This window comes from Peromyscus leucopus, chromosome X (genome assembly GCF_004664715.2).
Source record: "Peromyscus leucopus breed LL Stock chromosome X, UCI_PerLeu_2.1, whole genome shotgun sequence".
In the NCBI taxonomy this organism is placed as follows: domain Eukaryota; kingdom Metazoa; phylum Chordata; class Mammalia; order Rodentia; family Cricetidae; genus Peromyscus; species Peromyscus leucopus.
Window position 1 is genome coordinate 131,628,796 of NC_051083.1, and position 25,721 is coordinate 131,654,516.

Below are 25,721 nucleotides of genomic sequence, written 5' to 3' on the forward strand. Positions count from 1 at the left end.
AGATATAGTGATAAAAAATACTTATGAATTAACAGATTTAAATGAGTTTTGTTACACTAAACACTAACACTAGCATTATATTGTCAAACTTTTGGAGTTCAATAAACATATACCATATATATATATGTGTGTGTGTATGTGTGTGTGTGTGTGTGTGTGTGATTCACACATAATAAAGACAATATATATATATATATATAAATTTCACAAAGATGAGAGAGAGAGAGAGAGAGAGAGAGAGAGAGAGAGAGAGAGAGAGAGAGAGAGAGAAACCTTGGTTGCCTAATAAGCCCTTTAAATTTTAGTTGAATGAAGGAGTAGATGAATAGATTGATGAACAAATGGATAAATCTTTCAGTGTCCACATGATTTTAATCGGGTGCATAGGCTCCATGATGTTAAATAAAGGCTTGACCAAGTACTGCTCTGATTTTCAGAATTCTTTGGCGATCTGGATACACTGATGGGGCCTCTGACCCAGCACAGCAGCATGACCAATCTTGTCCGCTACGTTCGCCAGGGACTGTGTTGGCTGCGCATCGATGCCCATTTGTTGTAGTGGGTGCTCTCCCAAATCTAGAATCAGCACCCATTCCCCTACCTTTACCAGTGCCTTGATAGTCACTGGTGGAACTCCACTCATTTGGGAAAGTTCTCTTTCATTATGTTTTTTTAATGCATTTTTGATATCTGTGAAAAACTGAAGTCATTGTTAGTGGACACTACAACTTGAGAGAAGTGTATGTTTTATTTTTCAATATTTGATATGCATTTCTCATATCTCACGATTTTTATGCTTTATGGAATGAAAATCCCTATAATATTGATTTAATTCCACATGATTCAAAACAAAGAATGAGAAGCACATGTGATGACGAGAGGATCCTAAGAACTCAAACAAGATGTCTAACATACACATGAACAAGGGACCTGCAGAGATTCTGGCAGTAGCCATTCCCCAAACTATACTCTTGGGTCCAGAAAAGAATGTATTTCAGAATCCATGGCTAAACAATATCTGTACTTCCCACAGACTAAATCTTCAGGTGAGAATCTCCATTGTCAATCCCCATAGATTGGATGTTTTAACTACAGTATAAAGTGAAGAGTAGCAAGAAAAATACAAGCATAAGAATTCTACTCTTGCAGTGACACAACGAGAAGACACTTTTGTTAACATCCTGTTCCTGATTACCTATTTTTCTACTATTTTAATGGTGAGAAGGAGGAGTAATATTTATTTGGATAATCCTCACCTGGGATTATTTGTGCAAAGCTCCCTTTACAAGGAGCAGTTTGGCAGATGCATATCTTAGTTATCAAAATAACACATTCATCTTAGACTTGAGGAATCAGACTGGACTGAAAGATGTCCCTCAAAGAAATCCATGCTTCTGCTTCATTTGCAGCGAGTAGGCAAATCCTTACCTTCAAGTATTATGATAGATTTGCATATCAAATCTGTGAAATCAAAAGTCATGTTACCACTTCCTAGAATTAATTAATTTCCTAGTATCCTCTCTATCTGGACTTTCCAAATATTATCCATATTTTATATTTTCTAGAACTTCTTTTTTCTTTCCCCTTTCTTTTATTATTTCTTTCAGGAGCTCTTGGCTAAAATACAATCACTGATTTTTATTAAAGTTTATATTAGTATAAATCATTTACATGAAAAGTTGAAAGAAAACACTTAACTCTGTAAGTAAGACCTAACTTTAAAAAAAAACACAAAAATTCTGGGGTAGTGCTTCACCCTGGGATCTTTGGAAATACTCCTGAAGTTTTGGAACAGTTTACCTAATTTGGAGCATTTCCTTATGAGTTATGACTATCTCTCCTTCTGATCCTCTACATTCATCTTATGTCTATAAACATCACCCTGTAAATAACATCTTCATTGTTCCAGCTCACCAGAAAAACTCTTCAGCTATAGTAAACACTATGCATTCATTAGTTACTTGTAATTGCCTGCTGGCATATATTTCCATGTAACCTTTAATCTGCTGAGTTATTGAAGTCTGCTCACTAAGTTATGACCAGATAAACAATAGATATGTACATGAAAGATGCAGACTTATATGATTTCTAAAGTGAGTCATGCAGCTCTGTGATAAGAACAGCAGGCAATTACTCTGTACTCATTGGAAAGGCTAGGTACTTCCCCAGTTCTGCTCTGATCATATTTGAGTTGAAGGCCCTTTGTTGTATAATAAAGCTATGGAAGTCACATTGCAATGGCTAAAGCCAATCTGTTTCTACAGGTGATGGGTGCACCCCAGCAGCTGAAGCCTGCACTTCTTATGCTCCCAGTGTGGTTGAGCTTTAAGTCTACCATTTCAGCAACAACACTTACATATGTGCACACACAAATGAAATCTAAACCTTTTCTGTGCCTCTTAAATGAGGAAAATGAAAACATGAAAGACAGAACACCCCAAATGGGTGTCACTTGAAAAAAAAATGAGCCGATGACTTTGCAGTAACTCAAGTTCTCTATTTTTTTTTTTTTTTTTTTTTTTTTTTGCCTACCAGGAAACTTTCCTGGCTATTACTTAACAACGATGCCTACTTGCTTGACTTGTAAATTAAACCTAGTCCACGATCCTAGACCATCATAGATTTACACACAGATTCTTTTTGAAATTAAGTCTCCAGTAACTAGAAATTAGAGTGGTAGGGGCAGTTTTCTATAGACACAAGCATATTGACACATAGATGAAAGACTTGTAGCTCTAGTTTCCATAATTCATTTTATCTTCTTATATACAACAGGGAGGCAAGAGGATGCTCTGTCATCTGTGGTGGCTGAACATAAAGTGTCATGTCAGCACGATGATTCTCAAATGGACAGTCAAGCTCTGGATCACCACCTGATTATTTAGTAGACCCACTTGTAACATAGCTTAGAAATCAATTAAACATGAAGAATGAATTACCTTCCTATCCCTGGATATGGGGTGTCTCTGGTTTCCTGATTAAGAATTGTTACTGTTTTCTAGGCACTCTGGTCATCACACTACAAATGGTGATGTGCATCATGGGTATGCGCTATCTTCAGGATTGAAAGATTGAGGACTTTGTCAAGGGAATCTCTTCAGTGTATCAGTTAAGTGGGAGGGATATGAGAAATGTGAATGGCAGTGACAGATTGTGCCTCTGGATATTGGTGGAGGCTTGGTGAGCCACAGCCAAACAAGTCTATGCAGGTGTGGTGATGGGCAGAGTAATAAGTAGTCCCCACACCCAAGCAAATACAAGAAGCAAGTACAGCCCTACAACATGACCCAAGAGGGCCAGCACTATGCCTTCATTTATCACACAAGCTCCAACCACAGAGAGTCTGACAAGTTTGTGTTATGATGTTGGCTTGGCTTTGTATCTTTAATTAGCTTTGGATTTTTTAGTGGTTTTGTCATATTACTATCTGAGTTTTGTAGGTAGGATTAATTTGAAAAGAGATTGATAGTGTGATCCTTGGGGTAGAATTTACCTATAAGCATGTTGTTAGCCAGCCTGTAGACTGTCAATTGCTTAATAATCTCATCAGAAAAAACTAGTAGCTTTATATTCAGATGACATAATTGGAAAAAAGCAGACTAGCTTCTGCGACATTTTAAAGACTTAAGATTGAGATATCTTTTTGCTTTCATATAGTGAAATGAAAAGATCCAAATCTTTAGGCAAAAGTAGCAAAATTAGGTGCCATTACCTAAAATGTGTTTTGTTCAGTTTTCAAGAAGATGGATGGTTAAAAGCATTGAATTTGGTCTGCATTGGAAAGATGCTAGTTTTACTGTACCTGAAGCTATCTAAATCGGATTTTGTTTTATCCAAAGTTGGATCCCGGAGGTGGAAGACAGAGTTTGAAGTTGAAAGTCACTTTTGAAGGCAGACTCAATTAAGTTGTGAGGGTGAAACCCTTACTTTCTTCTCAACAGACATAATAAAATTCACCTGCATGAGTTAGCAGGTGGGAGAACTAAACTGGATCACTGGGTAGGACTACTCAGTAAAGCAATGAACTGCTTGCTTACAGAAGCATCACTATCCCCACTGAGAAAAATGTGTGGTAAGTTGAAACAGCTACACAATACCAAACAAATGGGTGATTCAGTGCCACCAAATTCAACTCTGTGGGGAAAAATATTGAGCCAGTTGTCAGTGTCATGTTACAACTGGCACTCAATTCTTTGTCATTGTTGTTCTTGTCGTTGCTGTTGTTGTTTCGCATTTCCACTCACACAGCCTTATTCTCATAATTAAACTCTGATTCATTTTCTCTCTGGTGTTAGCAAACTCCAATGACAGAAATGGCACCTGTGTATTGATAATCAGCATTTACCCTGGCAGGGGACTAATCTGATAGGCTGGTCTCAGAAGTTAATCCTACCATCTGATATTTCCAGCAAAAGAGAAAGTTTTAGTTCCCTTTCCATTCCCCTCCTCATGAATCTAGAAGCCCTCTGTACCAAAAGCATCACATTTTTTTCTCTGTAATCTTTTAACAAAAAGAAAATTGCATTGTGGGGAGGGCAGAGGGGGGTGTGGGTGGGGGTGGCGGGTGGGAAAGCCCTTGGAGACCAGACAGCAGTTCATGCCCCTTCCTGCTTCTGACATAAAATGTTAAAGAATCATTCATAGTGCTCACACTGGGTTAGGGGACACTGAACTGCTTTTCAGATCCATGGTCAATCATTCTTCTGAGATTGGAGCTTTGCTGTTTCATTAACTGTGCAGTGTAGACTAATGGTGTTTAATAAAAATCATTCAAAATTGCAAACTCTTTTGCCAGTGACCTATTTTCTTGGCTGTTTGATTGTATCAGACTTTGAGGATGGAAGGGGAAAGCAAAAGAAACCTGCTAATGGGCTGGTGGCAGGATGCGGCAGCAACAAATCCAGGCCTGCTTGCATGCAAGCAGTTGCCTGTGAACAGAAGCATGCAGAACTGTGCAGATCCTCCTGAAGAATGGCCTGTTGGGTGCTTTCAGCTGAGGATACCTTGTTCATATGGAGAAATCACTGTTTGTTAATCTCCACAGCAGGAAGTCAGCTGCCATATCCTGAGGGATTCCAATGTTTTACAGAGTTGATTCTGTCCTGTATCACTTCTGTGTCTACAAAATAGACATGTCTCAGGCGTCTTGGTGACAATAACCAAATGCATCCCAGATGTTCAGGTCCTCTGCAGTTTTTCAGAACTTCCACTGCAGAAAGCAAAGTTGGTAAAACCTCAAGATGCTGGGATGGTACTTGGGCCTTTAGTGTACCACCTTTATCCACTAGTTAACACAAAGCACCTCATTTTTAGCATTTTCCAATTTGCATGTTGTAAATTATACCACCATAGCTGATAACAAGTTAACAACTGTGACCTTGGTGAAAACAAACTTGGGAGGAATAAATACTATCATTTCCTGTGAACCAAACCAGCTCCAGAATATTACTTAACACAACCAAAGAGGGCTCATGTTTCACACATTTGTTTATGTGGATACTCATGCCCACGCCTACTTTAGTAATTAAAACCATTATATAAGCCTAAATGTAAACCAATATACTAATGTAGTTAATTAATGATGAGGCCCTGGTGGTATGGGAAATTCTGGAAGTCTAACTTTTAATCTGGAGCTAACCAGACAGAATGAAATCCTCAACAGCTGACAACACAGATAGATTAGTGCAGAGGCATTTTTTCTGCATCTCAAAGATAACATGGAAGTGAGACTAACATTTAGAAAACTACCATAACTCATTTTTAAATTTAAAGGATACAAATTTATCGTATTAATACTAGTTTTCATACTCTAAGCAGTGTTTCGATTTTAAAATGTAATTTAGGTAAAATAGTTACAGGATCTTTGTGGAGAAACACAATTCAAAATTAATTGTGTTTTTTATTGCTAAATAGAAATACAGAAATTATGTCATATGCATATTGTTGATCATATGACTTTTACTTCAGTTAAATCTTTAACATTTGTTCATAGTTAAAAGTCTCTACTCACAGTTCTAGCTCTGAATCCAAACCAGAATATCTCCTGAAGCAATAACTATGATTACAAAATGACACTTCTGTTTCAGCAGTTATGAAGAAAATTAAGGTTACTAACACAAGGACATAATCCACAGTTTCTAAGAAACCAAAGTTTCCATTAAGTATACATATGACTTTATTAAACCTCTACCACAAGTCCTCTTGAGAATTAACAGAAACGCTCAAAGAACCAGTTTTCCTGGGCCTATACATATGAAGTTAAGAGCTTTGGATAAAGAAAGGTGGAAGAACTTGACATAGTATCTTACTATTCTTTAAACAATACCATGTTCTGTTTGAACTCAATGCAAAACTTGTAAGAGATGCATGTCTTGTTCATACTTCCTGGTCTTTGTGTTATTTGCCTTTGTGATTATTTCTGTGGCAAAGGTTTAGGTGCTGTATCCTTTCATGACATTCTTGCAACTTTTGTTCCTGCCTGAGAATGGTAACATCTGGGTCTGGTTAAAGTGGCATTGTACTTATACAGGGACTCTGTATGCCACAGGCAATGAACTGGTTTTCATGGCCATAAGGGACCACAAATGTGATTAACATCAATTGGTGCATCCACTGCTGTAGATCCATCCTTGCTAAAAATCATGCTCATTCATGAACATCAAAAATGAGATTAGTTCTGTCTCAAGATGATTTGTCAAATAGTTTCCTTCCTGGATAATTCTAATCTCTCTGGATATGTTAGAAAGGGAAATCTCTGAGATAAAATCCCTAGGTATTTATTTAATGCTACAAATTAGTGTTTTTATTCTTATTTTCATCAAAGTAGTACTTCTGAAGAATTTTGATTGAAAAATTAACATGTGAAACGCGAGGCTTATAGAGATAAAATGCTCAGAAGTGGACCCTGGGTTCAAAATATACTTAAAATTATCCTTTGCACATCTCATTACATGAGTGATACATACTTAGGATCCTCCAAGAAAGCGACTAGCTCGTATCTGTTCTGTTTTTGTGGTGGTGTCTGTGATTGAGGCTGTGCTTATTGCGATCTGTCTCACACACACTCTCTCTCCCTCCTTCCTTCCCTCTCTCCCTTGATCTCCATCCTTCTCTGCCTCCCTTTCTTCCTTCCTTTCCTCCAAGCACATCCTAATGGTGTCCCTGCTGATGCTGCTTCTCTCTCCAAACAAATAAATAGTTGAATTAATTGTGAATTTCTGAATTGCACCTGTTCATGCTCTTAAGACACGATGAATTAGTCAAAATAGATACGTCCTGATTTAAGATGTGCTGCCTGGAAAGGCATGCTGTATTATGAAACTATAGTAGAATAATAACTGTAATTTTACATAGTAGTATATACATTAACTGTGCTGATTTAATTTGCGTGTATTTGGACCTTTGTTATGCAGTTTTGGAACAAGTAGAATGGTTGCTGGCAAATGAAAATCTGCTTATATCAGGACATTTTGATGAACTTTAATTGGAAATATGGAAGCAGCAAACAAGGATGTTTGTAACCACTGTAAATGCAATAACAAATCTTTCTTCAATTAATTTCCCAGAACACTTTAGTTGAGAGATTTTTATGTTCATCTGGATTTTCCCCCTTTTATTTTTGGAAGGTGGGTTGTTCTTACTCACTAAAGAATTATGTTGATTGCAATTCCCTCTTCTCCTTTAAAATATTGAATTGTGAAATATGTACACCACACTATTGTTACTTATTCAGGATTTCAGTGGGCAACTGCTTTGAGTTCAGAAAAGGCTGATTCTGTAATCAGGCATTTGCTAGAAGTTATGGCCAACATGAGTAATAAAGTAGGCAAAGGAATTCCAGATTGTAGAGAGTCCATTGGCTGAATTACTTTGTTAATTTCTCTGTGTCTAGCTACAACACTTTCTCTTCATGGCCAACTCTGTCACTTCCTATCTGTACAGGCCTCCAGAACTCTGGTTTATACTGGGATTAAAGGTATATGTCACCACACTTGGCTCTGTTTCCTTGTATGGCCTTGAACACAGAGATCCTGCCTGCTAAGTGATAGGATTAAGGGCCTGTGCTACCACTGCCTGACTTCTTTGTTTACTTATAATGGCTTTCTTTTTCCTCTGATTCTCCAGACAATCTTTATTTATCAAATCTTTATTTATCACCACATTTCTCCTTTTTTGTCTAATATTTTTTAAAAAAGTTATAACTAATATAAGAAAAACTGTATACAATAAGTATAATAACTATATACAATATATACAACAATAAATACATCACAATGTCCAGTTCATTTGCATTTGACAAATTCAGAGAAAACATTCCATTATCTATCCTATTTTGGTGATTTCAAAATGTATCTAATTCACTTTCTATCCTAACTTATATTACCAACAGAAAACTATCTTATGATGTCTTTCAAACTTATACACTTAACACCTCTTAGTGAGTTTCTTTTCTGAATTTCTTAACAAGGAAAACTATAACTACAACTATCTAATTTTCAACTCCCTTGGAGACCTGAGAAGGAAATAATGTTACCTTGTAAAACAGGAAGTACAAACAAGTGACTTCCAAAAAATGAGTTATGACAGAAACAGCCAGCTTTCTGGACAGTCACCGGAGGTTTCTCTGCACACTAGGGTGTCATCTTCAGCCTACAGGCTTAGCGTATCTGACAGACTCATTTGTGAAGTAGGATGTTCATATGGTATACAGCTCAACCTCATACTCGGTGCAAGTATTCCATGTACCAGAAAAACTGCCAGTGTCCTCTCATGATTCAGGATTTTAAAATCTGAAAATTGCTGGTGTTTTTGGAATTCAGCTTCCCATTCTTCTCGGCTTATGGGTGCCTTCATCTCCTTTATTAAATGCCAGTCTACGATTGAGAGGTTAGACTCCATCAGCCTAGTTACTCCTTCAAGAATAACTGTTTCAACTACTGTTCCACTGCACACCAGAAGCCATCGGTCCACTGTCTGTTCAGTTACCTTTGAAGAAAGGGGCACTGTACTTTTTCTGGATTGCAAAACCACTTCAGTAATGGTGCAATATTGTCCATGTAACATCATTGTTAAATCATTAGTAAACTTGAATTATGCCACGAAACCTATCATCCAGATATGCAGTCTTGACAAATATTGATGGGTTGCCAAAAAATGGCATCTCCCTTTGTTGTGTCCTTTTACCTCATACAGAAATAAATGGTGAGAACGATAAAGGTAGTTTTGTAAATGGGTGTTTTATAATATTCCCTGAGACTTAATGTAGTTCAATAAAGGACTTCACCTACCTTACAGTAAGTTACTTGAAGCATACAAATACCCATGAGAGTTGCTGGGAGGAAATTTTTTGTGCTTTGTAGTGCATATGTTCATAATTAAGAGGCTCATTCCCATATAGTGTGTCCATTTACAGTATCTCATATTATTTTCAAAAAGATAGTTCCAAAATTTTGCAAATGAAAATGTGACTCTGTAACATTTCTCTTATTCTTCTGGAAGGAGGACAGAAACAACATCTTCATGCAGATTTTAAAAACAAATATTGTATATGTAATTGTATGGAAAATTTTTATTGATTAAACAAGACACATAAGGAAATATGTCAGCATATTCTTTTTCTATGTGTTGGGGGCACTGACAACCATGACTCTGGACTAATGCTTTGTCAAGCCATAATTACACAAATCACTCTGTGTGTGTGTGTGTGTGTGTGTGTGTGTGTGTGTGTGTGTGTGTGTGTGTGATGTATGTATCTGGCTGTCTATCCATGAGATTTTTTTTTATCCATGAGATTTTTAATGTCTCCTTCCTGAAAACCATTATTTCACTGTTACAGAAGCCCATGGCTGCACTGTTATATGAAGGGAGCATTTTAAAATAAAATCTCTGTCTTCTTGGAAGCTTGTGTCATAATATCATGGCTCATTCAAATGGATTCCATTGGCCTTTGTTAGGAAAATACTGTTTTCAAAATAACTTTTTCAAAATAACAGTTTTCAAGAGAAACTTGTAGTTTACAAAAAGCATGAGATGAAAGACACAGGCCATCTCAGCTCCAACAACATGAACGGAGTTGAGCATTTATGGTAGAAATAATTTTGCGTCAAGCTGCTACTCTGATTCATGGGGTTAATGTTTAGCCTAGTCTCTTTCCAAGTGAATAGAGAAACTTAACCATTAGGAATAGCTTTGCCTAGCTCCTAAGAAAAAGTTCCTGAGGCCCTATCCATAAAAGGTGCCTCTTCCATACTGATGGCCTTCCAGGTGGCCATTAAAATGCAATGATCAAGACCAGCCTGGTCTACAGAGCAACATTCAGGACAGGCACCAAAACTACACAGAGAAACCCTGTCTCGGGAAAAAAAAAAAAAAGAAAAAGAAACACAATCATTCAGGAAGTGCCCTTTTGACTTTAGAAAATATCCTTTTGAACGACTCCTTCATAGGTGCAAAATGCCAATATTCACATTTATTTTAAGCTTACCAACTATCACTGCTCTTAATAAGCATGTTTGTCTCATCAGAATTTCAGTGAGTTCTGATATTCTGTATAGGCTCAACTAATTATTTAACATCAGTAAGTTAACGAACTGTCTGTCGTATTTTTTTTTTTTAAATCTGGCTTCATATGTTTTATATGCGCAAACTGTATATACATACATGGCTTTGCAGTTCAAATGTGTGGCACACATGTGTTTTCCTGTTTTGTCGTACAGTAACTCTATATACAATCATTTTAATTTATTATCTCCCAACAAGATGGCTCTGTAAAAATGATACTGAATGAACAGTGCATTGCTCTTTCTCATAAAGGCTCTATTTATATTGATAATGCATTGAATTATTTAAAAATGCAAAATAAATTTTTATGTAAACCTCATTTTTAACATGTGCCTTACTCTGCTTACAGACTTTTTCAACAGTAAGTACCTCATTACTACCTGTTTCACATTATAATACAGAACCAATTTTCCTACTTACCTTAATAGTAAAATCAAGGGCCAAAAAAACAAATAACTCTCACACACAGATTCAATTCATTTTCCAAGATAAACTAGGACAATCATGCAAATTTCATTTAAGAAAAAATATTTTAAATGTTTGGTTTTATGGATTCTTATTATATAGAGCAAAAAAAAATCTATGAAAGCATAAGAGCATAACTCATTATCACAGAGCAAAGAAACAGCAGAAATGATAAAGCTAGTCTAAAAACTCAAAAGGTCAAATGGCTGTGGCTGTTTACTTCAGGGGCGTGAAGCCACAAGCCTGGAAAGGCAACATAGACAGTGATTTTAGCTCACATTATTAATTTCAAGCCATTAGAAAGAAATTAAGTTATTTTAAGTATACGCTTTGTATTATGTCAGAAGCACATGCCATTTAATTTAGAATGATTTCCCCCAAAAAGGTTCAACATCCTCCAGACAGATAAAAAGCAGGTTTCAGATACCACAAAATTCCACACATATGGAATATAGTATCTAGCAATGTGAAATGAGGAATAACAATTTAGATCATATATCACACAATATCTGTCAATAAATATGATATTATTGATTATTATAGCCGAGTTTCCTGTGGGGTAAAATATGAGCTGCATTTGCCTGGCCAGATATTTTGACATTGCAAAATAACAATCATAATCTAGGTATGAACACTCATGTGCCTAAATGTTTTTTAAAACTGATAAGAGTATTACCACTAGGAATTCAAATTGTTTTTCCTAATTTGAACCCTATAACATCCACAAATATGAAATTTTGTTGTGATAAAACAAAGAAATAAAGCGAAATGGAATATATATATAAAATCAGGCAACCTTGTTTTTTTACTCCTCTCAAAAATATATGCCATAAATTATTATGGCATGCATAAAAGTATGCATGCATGCAGAGAACTAGAAAAAATATACAGAATAGCATTTTAAAAAGTAAAGTGCTGAGATTCTATGGGTTGATCTGCTGCACAGGGATTGTTATCACTAATAAGAACACAAGGAGTCTGACACTCTTCTGGCACTTTCATACACATTTGTGCAAAAAAATCCTCATAATGGCCCTATGAAGTGAAAATTATTATATATCTCTTGGATAGGTGGCTACATGGAGACACAGCATGGTTAAGCTGTTTGTGAAAGGGTCCAAAGCCAAAATTTGTACCTTGTGTGGTACCAAAGGACTTGATCTTTGATCCTGGAACATGTATCATTTTCATTATAAAAACAGAAGTAAAAAGGATCACTGAGTGCTCAGGAAGTGATGTCCTTTTGGTAAAAGGAAAGGCCACCAGGTCAGTCTTTCAAAAATACATTTTTTGATGAAGATTGAGACCTAGGTACAAGAGAATCCTGCAACTCAGGTAAGGTTAAGTGTCATGAGTCCCCCTTAGCTTGGAATAGAGAGAGAGAGAGAGAGAGAGAGAGAGAGAGAGAGAGAGAGAGAGAGAGAGAGAAAAAAAAAAGAGAGAGAGAGAGAGAGAGAGAGAGAGAGAGAGAGAGAGAGAGAGATTGAGATTCCTGGCCAGTCACTCTGAGGGGATAGTCAGGACATGGACTTATGGCGCTTTAATATCAGTGTGCTTTGAAGGCAGACCCAGACTCCACTCAACTCCTGCAGGATTTGAGGCTTTGGGGCAGGATTTTAGAGCAGGTTTTTGCTACCTGACACTTAACTTCTCTGCCTTCCACTTTCTTCTATGAAATGGATTTGATATCAGCCTTTTTCCTGACATTCAGACTGGTATTTCTCATCCTACATTTCTTTTAACAGCTTGGAGGATTTTAATTTCCAAAATCTTTGCTTTGACACACTGTCTATATCAAGGCCAACAGTCTTTATACTCTCCTAGTATAAGCGTAGGAAGGGCATTTTCAAGGCTGAAGCTACAAAAACACATATGACACAATTGGGAAGGTAGTTTCAGAGTGTAGCACATAAAAGGCAGAAAGTACACCAAGCTCCATGCATTGCAAAGAACATTTAGCTTTCAAAATTTCTCTAGGAAACACATTTGGGCCTTGAGCTGAATACTATGTAACCCATTCTCTTTTTTTCTCATTTTTTATTAGGTGTTTGAATGTTTCATAAAACATGTTTGGTTCATATTAATGCTTCTCCCTCAACTCTTCCCAAATCTACCCCCTTCCCTAGCCACCAAACTTAAGTCCTATTTTTAAAACAAATCCTTCAAGACTAATTTGTTCTGCCCAAATAGTTTTGGATATGCAGTCTTCTACTGGAGAGTTGTTCTATTTGACGGAGGCTATACCCTTAGAGAAAACTGTCTTTCCCTCTCTCAATATCTAACAATTTCCAATAGCCCCTATGAACAGCATGAGGTTGTGTGCCCAACTTCCTTCTCCATGCTGGGATTTAGTCTGGCTTGAGATCACACAGGTCTTGAGCATGCTCTCCCAACAGCTATGAGTTCATATATGCAACTACTCTATCCAAAAAATATTGTTTCTTTGTAACCATCCACAACCTCAATCTCTAATGATTGTTCTTCTCCCTCTTCTTCATTGATCTTTGAGCCTTTGGGGGGGTATATATTTTCTCTATAGGGCAAAACGTTCTATAGTCTCTTATCTACATGTTGAACATATGTTGGTTATAACACTAAATCCTTAAGCGTCATTTTAATACGAAATCCATTTAACAGCAAATAGGACTAGGTTATCCCCTAGGGCCTATGACCTGTCGAGGCATAGATTCTGAGCCTGATAATGTTGCTGGTATAGGTTTCATGTAAATAGAAGTTTCTGTCGCATGAGCAACTCACAAATCCCAGAAGCTGCTTCCCAAATAATTGAATTGGAGGCTTAATATTAGCTCAGGCTTATTACTAACTAGCTCTTACACTTAAATTAACCCATAATTCTTATCTGTGTGTAGCCATGTGGCTTGGTACCTTTTCTCAGTACAGCATTCTTGTCTTGCTTCCTCTGAGTCTGGCTGGTGACTCCTGACTCCACCCTTCTCCTTCTCAGCATCCTCACTTTGGCTTTCCTGCCTAACTTCTTGTCCAGCCACCTGCCTGTCAGCTTTTTACTATCTAATGAGAGTAATACATATTCATAGTTTATAAAAAGATTGGTCCACTGCATTTCCCCTTTTGTCGAATTAAAAAAGAAGGATTTAACTTTAACATAGTAAGATTATATACAACAAAAACAGTTATTGAGAATTAGAGTTACAATGTTCAATCCATTTGTATTTGGCAAAATTAGAGAAAGCAATTTATTACCTATTTTATCTTTATGATTTTAAAGTTTTGTACCTAATTTACCTTTTATCATAACTAAGGAAAATTGTAACTATACCTATTTAATCTTCAACTCCATCAAACACCCCAGAAGGATGAAATGTTACTTAAAGACAGGGATATCAGGCTTCCTGGACAGTCATCCTAGGTTCCTTTGCAATGTTGGGGCATCCTTCTTCAGCTTATACGCCTAGAATATCTGACAGACTTATCAGAGAAGCATGATTCTTAAAGGACTGTCCCACCTTGTCTTGGCAAATTTCTGCGGTCACTTTGTTTTGTGTCCTGCTTGTCCAATTTGGACAGTGACTGTCAACAATTGATGCAAGGGCAGTTTCTTTGCCCACATGGCTAGCTTTTTCCATAAAGAAAACAAACTTCATATAAAGCTTCTTCGATGCCCACAATCCAATTTGAAGTAATTGGTGCTGCCAGGAGCAGACTTATCTCACTGCCAAGTCTAAGTTCTTAAAACATTTAAAAAGTCATATTCTGCAGGTCTTTGAAGTGTTTGAAGATTAACTATCTAACTGATAATGTATCTCTGTATACCTATAAAACCTAACATGACTATAAATTTGACTATTATAGATGACTATCAATCTGTATTTCTAATTATACATTACATTTTTACTACACTTGATCTTAGCCAAAAGGCCGAGAAGCAATATACATTAAATTTTTAAATGAGTTGCATAAACATAATATCTCAGATAAGAGTAGAAATATGCATATAAAAAATTAACTTTAAATTTGTATCAATAAGCTAAAATCCATACCATTGTAAAATATGTAAGATTAATAGTTGTTTTTTTGGATTAAAATCGACTCAATAATCTGTGCTTTTATTCTATCATTTCTATATTCCTCCTTTTTCTTTTTAGAACAATATCCCTGAATCTAATCTCCTTTGTTTACCTTTTATTCTGACCCAAATATTTTACATTGGTATAGATTTTGGTTTACTGATACAAGTTTAAAGTCAATTTTGTTATACTATATGTATATTTCTCCTCTTGTTTAAGGTATTGTGTTTATATAGCTCATTTAAAAAATAAGGTACAATTTTTGTTTTGAAAGCTATTATTATAAAATATATAGGATAATCAAGAAACATAGGTTAGTAGTTATTTATGATGATCAAATTTGTAGATATGTTAGATGTGCTTTCAAGATCATATAGATATATACTTTAGATAGATGGTCTTCAAATACTTCAAAGACCTACAGAGTATCGCATTTAAAATGTTTTGTTAACCTAAGGTTTTTCATGACAATGAGACACATCTGCTCCTGGCAGTACCAATTTACTTCATAGATGATGGGCATCAAAGACATTTGTTGTAGAGTTTACTTTCAATGTGGTAAGGCTAGCCATTTGAGAAAAAAAAAAACTGTTCTTGCCTGGACTGCTTGACAGTATGCTGTATAAACTGGACATTCAGGACCCACAAAATAAGGACCATTAAACTTTGCCCAAACAAGGATGGATGGGATGGTCCTTGAGGTACCTACTTCAAAGAAGAAACTGCCAGACATTCTGCAGGACACAGAAGAAAGCAACTGACAAACTTCGCCAAGAAAAGGTAGGACAGCCCTTCAGAACATCCTGCTTTACAAAAAAGTCTGTCAAATATTCTAGGTCTATAGATCAATAATGGATGCCCCAACATTACATAGGAACCTTGGGTGACTGTCCAGGCAGCCAGCCATTTCTGTCATTTCTCACATTTTTTGGAAGTCACTTGTTTGAACTTTCTGCTACTCAGTTAATATTATTTCCTTCTTGAGTCTCTGATGGAGTTGAAGATTGATAATTATAGTTTTCCTTGTTAACAAATTCAGAAAAGAAATTTACTCAAGAGATGTAAAGTGTATAAAGTTGAGAGACATTAAAAGATAGTTTTGGTAATGCAAGTTATAACAGAAAGTGAATTAGGTACAACCTTTTGGACTCACCAAGATAGGCCAGATATTCGAGTATTTTCTCTGAATTTGTCAATTGTTAATGGACTAGACATTTTTGATATATTTATTGCCTGTATATATTGTATATAGTTATTGTACTTACTGTATATAGTTTTTCTCTATTAGTTATAACTTTCTTTTTTTATTTTAGACAAATAGGGAAATTTGGTTATATTTTGTTTGTGCTCAAACAAATAAAACTTGCCTGGATATCAGAGGACAGAGCTAGCCACTAGTTAACCACAGAGGCCAGGCAGTGGTGGCATACACCTTTAATCCCAGCACTTCCTTTGTCTCTGATCTTTCATCACTTACTCTGATATCTGTCTCTTGTTTTTTATTATTAAGATAAATTAGAGTTTTGTGCTACAGATGTCAATAGCTCCTCAGCTAGGGTTCAGAACTTCATGTCTTCCTCCTCTTCTCCATGCTAGGATTTTGTCCAGTTTGAGCTTATTCAAGTCTTATGCATGCTGTCACAACTGTTGTGAGTTCCTATGTGTATCTGCTCTGATGTGTTTTCTTGAAGTCACCTACCACTCCTGGCTTTTAAAAATTCTGCCTTCTCTTCCACAAAGATCCCTGAGCTTTGAGTGGAGGGATGTGATATAGAAATTCCATTTAAGGCTGAGCACTTCAAAGACTCTTATTCTCCTCATGTTGACCAATTGTATATCTCTGTATTAATTATCATCTATTACAAGAATAATCTTCTCTGGTACCTGTTAAAAGATGCACTGATCTATAGGGGTCTAGCTATAAGTCAATAGAGGTTTTTTTTTCATTTTCTTGCAATTTTTTATTACATGTTTCTCTTCAGCTGAATAGTATTCCATTTTATGGATATACCATTTTTTAATATATATTTTATTTTACAATACCATTCAGTTCTACATATCAGCCATGGGTTCCCCTATTCTCCCCCCTCCCACCCCCTCCCCTTATCCCCAGCCTACCCCCCATTCCCACCTCCTCCAGGACAAGTCCTCCCCCGAGCACTGCAATCAACCTGGTAGACTCAGGCCAGGCAGGTCCAGTCTCTTGAGGTTATTTTTAATGGTATGTCTGTTGCTGGAGGGCTTCTCTCCAGGTTCCCCAAGCCCCGCAGTCCCACAATCCACATATAAAATAATCACTCAGACGCTTATATCACTTATAAACTGTATGGCCGTGGCAGGCTTCTTGCTAACTGCTCTTTTATCTTAAATTAACCCATTTCTATAAATCTATACCTTGCCACGTGGCTGGTGGCTTACCAGAGTCTCTACATGCTGCTTGTCCTGGCGGTGGCTGCAGTGTCTCTCCCTCAGCCTTCCGCTTCCCAGAATTCTCCTCTCTCCTTGTCCCACCTACCTCCTGCCTGGTCATTGGCCATCAGTGTTTTATTTATATAGAACAATATCCACAGCATATGTCCATTTAGCAGAAGAATAGTTGTAGGTTCTCCCCTAGAGTCCATGGTCTATCTAGTCACATGTTTCTTGGCCTTGTTGACAGTAATAACTTTTAAAATTCTCTTGCTTATATTCAAATGAAACCAAGATGAAGGTGTGATCCTCTGACCTTATTAGAGAAAAGCCCCATTACTTATGTACCCCACACCTTCCCAGGGCACAGGCCGTATTGTGCTCCTAGCCCTCTAGAGAAAATATCCCATGGGACACCAACACAGAGTATTCTTCTCCAGGAAAGGAGCTTCCTTTCACATTTTTATAACTTCCCAGGAATTTTATAGTTACCTCAGTCACAATCTCCTGATCGTATTCTTATTTTATCTATAAGATTGTCCTTGCAGAAGGCCATACATGTTCAAGGAAGGGTGTATCTCTAGAGGCATTCTCAATTAGCATGCCTGGATATTGAGTAAGGGATAGTGGTAGTGATCTGAAACACAGATTTCCAAACTCTAAGGACACACCAATGATTCAAGGAGCTGGATAATAACATCTACCATATGGATTCATTTACATAGTACTTCCATTCATTTTCATTGGACTAAAGCATTCATAGGAAAGAATATTACAGATTAAGCATGGAGGCAAAGCTTCCAGTGAGCTTTATAGGGCTAAATATTTATTGGCTCTTATTCTTTTCTTTCTTATTTCTACTAGTTCTTTCAGAATTTCATACAATGTACTATGGTGATATTTTATTTGTACTGAAATGTGATTTTATTTGTATGTTAATAAATAAAGTTGCCTGAGGGTCAGAGCTGATAGCAAGCCAAAGCAGAAGTCTGGCAGTGGTAGCACATGCCCTTAATCCTGATCACATGACAGGCAGATCTCTGTGTGTTCAAGGATAGCACCAGCATGGAGACATACACCTTTAATCTCAATACCAACCATAGAAGACCTGAAGGTCTGTATAGATGGGCAGTGACAAGAAGGTCATGTGGTTGGGTTTGCAACCAATGAGAAGGCAGAACAGAAAGTCTATAAAAAGACAGATACACAGGAAGTAGTGCTCTTACAGAGAGGAAGGACAGCAGCAGCAGTGAAGGGTAAGCTCAGCTCACAGCTGATGCTCTGACCTCTTGGGCTTTTAACTCTGCAATTGGCTCTGTGTTTCTTATTTGATAAAACGGTTCATCTACATTTAGTGCCCACATGACAAGAATTCATTAAAAAAAACACTTGGCTTGGTATTGGTGAAATTATTAAGGCCACTCCACATAGTTAAAAGGGAGGTTATTTAGTGGCATAACTTACAAATGAAGGGATAGGTAGGTCACAGGGTCTAGGAAAGGCTTGTCGCAGTCAGGTGGTGTTCTCTGGAGAACTCTGCTTGGCCTACCTCCACCGTCCAGAATTCAGGATCCAAGTGAGATGGTGCATCTGGATCTTAGGTCTTCAGGGCCCTCTCTTGGCCCTGCCTTGTAGGCGTGACAATTACCGAAGCCTCAGTGGGGGTTGGAACTTCCAGATCAAAGTGGGAATGGCTACCCACTACATCTTGGCTTGGTGGCAGGTCTGGTTTCCTGTGGAGGTGGGCCCGACTCCCTAGCTGGGGCCTAGCTCATCCTAGGCCCCATGCCTGATTGACCACAGCTACAAGCAGTTACCCACAGCTGGAGCTACTTGCTTAAAGGCGGTGCTACGAACAACTCTAGCCTGCCCTGCCAGAGGTATCACTAATTGCCATAGCTATAAGAAACTGTGAATAGAGCTGTTTTGGCTGAAAGGCAAATGCACGTGGTCAGAGTTTAAGGAAGCTGGAGCCCAGGCTCGACTCAACTCAAGCAGGAACATGTAGCTGGATTTAAGATTTTAGCCAGAACATGTCTATGCTTTCTTGCACTCTCTCTCTCTCTGGATTCAGACTTCAGAGTCTAAGTAGTTGTTTTGAAATTCCTTCGAATATCTACTGTTCTACTCAGACTTAATAAATTAAGATATCAGATATTTTAAAGGAAAAAACTATTTAAAAGAGAAATTTTTTTCCACATTTAAAAAAAAATGACTTTGATTTGTACATTGGAAGAAAATTGGACTTTGTTTGATAACATTTGAGGCAGTCTGAAAATGGAACAACTATATGAGAAGATAAACATTGATGGAATTATGCACATTACTACTTTTCTTATCCTCATTTTACTGTTTACAAAGATAGTCAATTTAAGTGCCAGGATAAAATTTTTAGAAAAACCTGTTAAAATGAATGATAGAAAAATTCAGTTTCAGACAGAAGAGATTAACAGTGAAATCATTTCAGGATTGGATTATAAGGTTACAGAAAGAAAGCCTGTTTTCACACAATCATCCTTAATTTATCTAGTAATCATACAACAGCTACCTGGTCAAGTGAATGCACAAAATATTGGACTCCAGTTGAAATGTTAGACTTATGGAGGTTTAAGGAGGCAATAGTATCTTATGGCATGCATTCCACATATGTAAAGCAAATGTTAAACTCCTGGTCAACTTATAAGAGGAGTATACCACAGGACTGGCAAGAGCTGGCACATACTGTTCTGGAACCCGAATCACAGCTAAAGAGGCAAATGTGGTTCAAAGAGGAAGCTAAAAATATAGAAAAACAATGGAGGGATGAAGGTATAAAAATCTCCCAGGAACAGATTGTTGGAGAAGGCCAATATGCTGCAATACAAACACAATGATTGTATGATATGCAAACCCTAATTCTATGTCAAATGGCAGCCTTGACTGCATGGGACAGAGATCAGGAACAAGGAAAGAAAACTGAGTCATTTACAAAGGTTATACAGGGCCCAAAAGGATCTTTCACAGATTTCTTACAAAGACTGACTTCAGCAGTAAAGAGAATGGTCCCTAATTAAGAAGCTAGCCAGATAATAATAGAATCTTTGGTTTTTGAGAACACGATTGCAGCATGCAAGAGAAATATCAGGCCATTAAAGGCAAGATCTGCACCCTTGGAAGATTGGATTAGAGACACATTTAATGTTGAGGTTCATGACCATGATGATATGTATATAGGAAAAGCAATTTCAAGAGGTTTGAGGAATGTCAGATGTTTGGATGTGGAAAGCAAGGACATTTGAAAAGGGACTGTAAAACATACATTCCTAGAAACAATGTTTCTTCAAGGAACAATGGAAACAGAATGTCCCTTTAACAGAGGTTGTGGTAAGGGAAAACACTGGACCAAGGAATGTAGATCAACAAGGAACAGGCAAGGTAAGACTTTGCCTTGTTTTTGGGAAACTCCCAGAGGGGCCTCAGGCAGGCTCTGACAGTGAATCCAGTTCAGACCTTTCCTGCAGTCATACAGCAATTAAATAACCAAATGCCTATTGGAATAAACCAGGCTGCTTGGGATGATGAAACTGAAAGAACAGAAAATTCAGGAAAAAACATAAAGAAAAAATTTTGGCAAACTTCTATAAATGAACAAAGACCAAAATTAACAACAAAAATTAATGGTGTTTTGTTGTCTGGTCTGGTAGACACAGGTGTGGATGTTACCATAATTGCACTAGAATTTTGGCATCTAACTTGGTCTCTTCAGCAGGTAAAAGTTCAGCTGTTAGGAATTGGAACATTATCTCAAGTGAAACAGAGTACAAGATCGATTGAATCTGTAGGTCCAGAAGGACAGAGGGGAAAATTAAAACCATACATGGCTAACAGAGCTACGAACTTGTGGGGTTGAGACTTGTTGCAACAATGGAATACTCAGATTAACATCGCTCCAAACACAGAAACAAATCATAAACTAGCACATGTTTCTGACAAAATATTAGAATATATTATTCTAATGAGTGGTCAACAGCCATCCATATTATACAAGAACAGGGCACAACATCTGATGATCTTCCAAAGACACCAACAGCTCTAACTTTAAAAGGGTTAATGGACAAGCCTGTATGGCTTCATCAATGGCCTTTAACAACAGATAAACCTCAGGCTTTAGAAGACCTGGTAAAAGAACAATTAAATGCTCAGCATATTGAAGAATCAACCAGCCCTTGGAATTCTCCTGTATTTTTTATTTAAAAGAAATCTGGTAAATGGAGAATGGTAACAGACCTTAGAGCAATTAACAAAGTAATTCAGCCAATGGGCTCTCTACAATCAAGAACTCCTTTGCCTACTCTGTTACCAAAAGGCTGCCCTCTCATAGTTATTGATTTAAAAGACTGTTTCTTTTCAATACCCTTACAAGAAAAAAGAGAAAGATTTGCTTTCACAGTGCCTACTTATAATAATTCTCAACCAGTTAAGAGAATTCAATGGAGGGTCCTCCTACAGGGAATGTTGAATAGCCCAACCCTGTGCCAATATTTTGTAAAACAGCTATTGGAAGTGATAATATTGTATATACTTATTGATATATTTTTCTTGTATTAGTTATAAGTTTTTTTAAAATTTTAGACAAAAGGGGAAATGTGGTGGTATTGTATTCTCCAATATTTGTGCACCCTAATAAACTTTCAAAGGTTATTTGGAGACATTTCTCATCTACAAACTATTTTTGGAGTAAAAAATGATGAACTGAATAATTTGTTCAAAATCTTAGGAGGTGACAAGTACTTAAATAGTCCAAGGGAATTATCACCTGAAGCTGAGAAAGAATTGGCCTTGGTAGAAAAGACAGTACATGAAGGACAGGTGGATCGTATTGATCCAAAGCTGGATTGCATTTTGGTTCTTTTACCTTTTAAGCATTCTCCTACAGGAATATTAATGCAGAAGGAAGATATTATATTGGAATGGATATGTTTTTTAATTGAAGTGGAATTTAAATCTAAACGGTCCGCCTGAGCTGAAGAGATTGAACCCTTGCCATGAGTTCCAACTTCTGTGGAAGGGGCTGCCACCACCTCCTTGCTGACTCTCTGCATCAAGAGGATCTTCTCCATCATCAAACTTCTTTCTCATTTCTGGGTCGGAGAGGACTTCTTTCGCAGCTGCTATGTCAATAAACTTTTTCTCTGCTTTTTTCTTTTCTTCTTCATTCTGGAAATTATCTGGATGCCACTGAAGTGCTAACTTTCAGTATGCTTTAATGATTTCTTGTTTTTTGGCATTTCTTTTTACTCCCAAGATTTTATAATAATCTCGTTTCTGTGACTGTTTCAGTAACCGCTGGGCTTTCTCTAAACCTTCCTGATTCTACTCATCATTTTCATTGTGTTCCTGAGCAGCTTCATAATCCTGAATGGCTTCATCATACATTTCTTCTATTAAATAGGCCTCTGCTCAATCTTTCAGAGCATTCACATTGTCAGGTTCCATCTGTAAAACCTCAGAACATATTCTAATGGCTTCAACAGGCTTCTCATCCTTAGAGAAGCAGTGACAGATCCTTTCTTTGGAGCGGATTGTGTACTCAGCAACACTGGGCTCTGTCTTCATGACAGATTCATATTTGCTGGTTGCATCTGTGTATCTGCCATCTCTGATCAGCTCTTCAGCTGACTCAATCAGCTTATTAAGCTTCTTCACTTTTTTATAGTGGGCAAAACATCTTTTGTGATCCTGGTCAAGCTTCAGAAATTCACGGACTTCACTGAGGGATAACTCATGGTCTCCTAGTTGATAGTAGAGTGTGCTGATTTTGTAAAATGCCTCCGTGTTATCATTCCTCAATTTTGAAGCAGCCTTTAAGTCACTGATGGCTTTCCTAGGTTCTCCTTCCTTTATAAAACACTCAGCTCGAAGTTCACGTAATTCTGCATCCCAAACACAAACCTCTAAAATCTTATCAAGGAAGGTTATAGCAGCAGTATAGTGGGCACTTTGGAAAGCATCAAGCGCTTGTGAGAGTAAACGCTGCATCTCATCAGATTTTACAAGCTGAGACTGGGCTTCCTTCTCTTCATTTTCACTTGGATTAGATTTGAGCACTTTCTTAAAATCATCTTCTGCTTCATCCAGTTTTCCTTGTTTGAGCAGTAAGTGGCCTCTCTGTAATCTCGCTGCAGTGAAATCCATCTTCAATTCAATCACTTTAGTTAAATCAGGCAGTGCTGCTTTGGATTTTCCCATTGCTAAGAAGACAGTAGCTCTCCTGTAGTATGCAATATAGTTATGAGGGTCACCATCTACTGCAGCATGAAACTGGGATAAAGCATCAGCCAGCTGTCCAGCTGCAAGTAACTTCTTTCCCAATTCAAGATGTTTCTCCACATCTGCATTTACTCCACATTCAGCACTCTGCACCGGTCCTCGCGGGCCCCTGGTTCCCCGCTCCATCCATACCCCCGACTCCTGCCAGCAGGACCCTGTCCTGTGCGGGCCGCCCTTATCCTTGCTCCCTCCCGGCTGCGCCCCAGGCCTCCGGCCTCCAGACCCGCCCGGCCCCCTCTGCTCGGCTCGGGCCCGGCCTCAGCCCGTTTGGCCAGCCTGGCACCCAGCCTCGCGCCCCGGAGCCTGGAATGGATATTTTTACCAAAGAAACGGAATAAAAATTTAAAAACTTATGTGGAAAAAATCTCTGACTTGATTTGGAAAGGAAAATTGAGACTTTGTCAATTAGCAGGAATAGACCTAGCAGAAACTGTCATACTTTTAACTAAGTAGGATATTGAAAAATTATGGACAGAAAGTGAACCTTGGCAAAGAGCTTGCAGTAATTTTTGGGAGAAATTAACAGCAAATATCCCAAAGCAAGAGAATTAATCTTATAAAGAGACCTGATTGGATTTTGCCTCGAATTGTACAGGAAAAACCCATATCTGGAGTTTGTACATTTTATACATATGCCAACAAACAAGGAAAGGCAGGTTATAAATCAGAAAATTCAAGTAAAGTGGTTCAAAGTCCTTATAACTGAATTCAAAAATCAGAATTGTATGCTATTCTGTTGGTATTAATGGATTTTTCAGAACCTCTCAACATAGTTCCAGACTCTCAGTATGCTGAAAGAGTGCTATTACATATTGAGACCGCAGAATTTATCACTGATGATTCAGAACTAACTTCACTGTTTATTCGATTACAAGATACAATCAGGAAAAGAAGTCATCCTTTATATATAACTCACATCTGATCCCATACTTGTGTGCCAGGCCCTCTAGCACAAGGTAATGATGAGATTGATAAATTATTGATAGAAAATGTGCTGGAGGCCTCACAATTTCATTAAAAAAAAACCTTCATGTCAATAGTAAAGTTTTAAAAAAGGATTTTTCTATAACCTGGCAACAAGCCAAGAAAATAGTTAAGAAATGTTGTACTTGTTCCTTTTACAATCATACGCCATTACCAGCAGGATGTATCCTAAAGGGTACTTGGAGGAATGAAATCTAGCAGATGGATGTGTTTCACTTTGCAGAATTTGGAAAATTGAAATATGTACAACATACTATCGATACTTATTCAGGATTTCAATGGGCAACTGCTTTGAGTTCTGAAAAAAGCTGATTCTGTAATCACTCATTTGCTAGAAGTTATGGACATCATGGGTATAGCTGCACAAATAAAAACTGACAATGCTCCATCATATGTCTCTGTTAAAATGAAACAGTTTTTTGCTTATTACAATATAAAGCATATTACTGGTGTACCCCATAATCCTACATGCCAAGCAGTTATAGAAAGATCGAACAGAACTCTAAAGGATATGCTAAATAAACAGAAAGGGGTAACAAAAACCTCCAGAAATAGACGGCATAATGCTCTATTAACTTTGAATTTTCTCAGTGCCAATGAGAAAGGAACAACAACTGCAGAGAGACATTGGATAATAGAAAAAAACTACAGAATTAAATCAGCCTATATACTTTAAAGATGTTGACCTCAGAATGGAAACCAGGATATGTGTTAGGTTGGGGATGAGGTTTTGCTTTTGTTTCTACAGGAGAAGATAAGCTGTGGATACCATCAAAATTGATAAATGTTCGATTAGAACAAGAGACCTCTTAATTAGAAGAGGTGATAGTTCATCAACCAGCATGAACATCTGATTTAAACTAACTTATACCTTTAACACATGCCTTTTCCTTTAATCAGATAATAACTTGCCAAAAGGGAACCTCCCCAAAATTAGTCTTGGGGAAA

General features: G+C 37.4%; 1 protein-coding gene and 1 pseudogene across 4 annotated transcripts in view; one reads left to right on the forward strand and one right to left on the reverse strand.

Annotated features, from left to right (window-relative positions):
• The window catches only part of Aff2 (AF4/FMR2 family member 2), a 638,276-nt gene extending 633,493 nt beyond the window's left edge, over nt 1-4,783 (forward strand). For all 4 annotated transcript variants that reach the window (XM_028855771.1, XM_028855773.1, XM_028855772.1 and 1 more), the window contains exon 20: nt 438-4,783. In XM_028855771.1, coding sequence (XP_028711604.1) covers nt 438-559 — 122 coding nt within the window. In that variant the 3' untranslated portion in view covers nt 560-4,783. The remainder of the gene's footprint in view (nt 1-437) is intronic.
• A 17,644-nt stretch (nt 4,784-22,427) lies between these two features.
• Nucleotides 22,428-23,915, reverse strand: LOC114682010 (annotated as a pseudogene).
• Nucleotides 23,916-25,721: the final 1,806 nt, after the last annotated feature.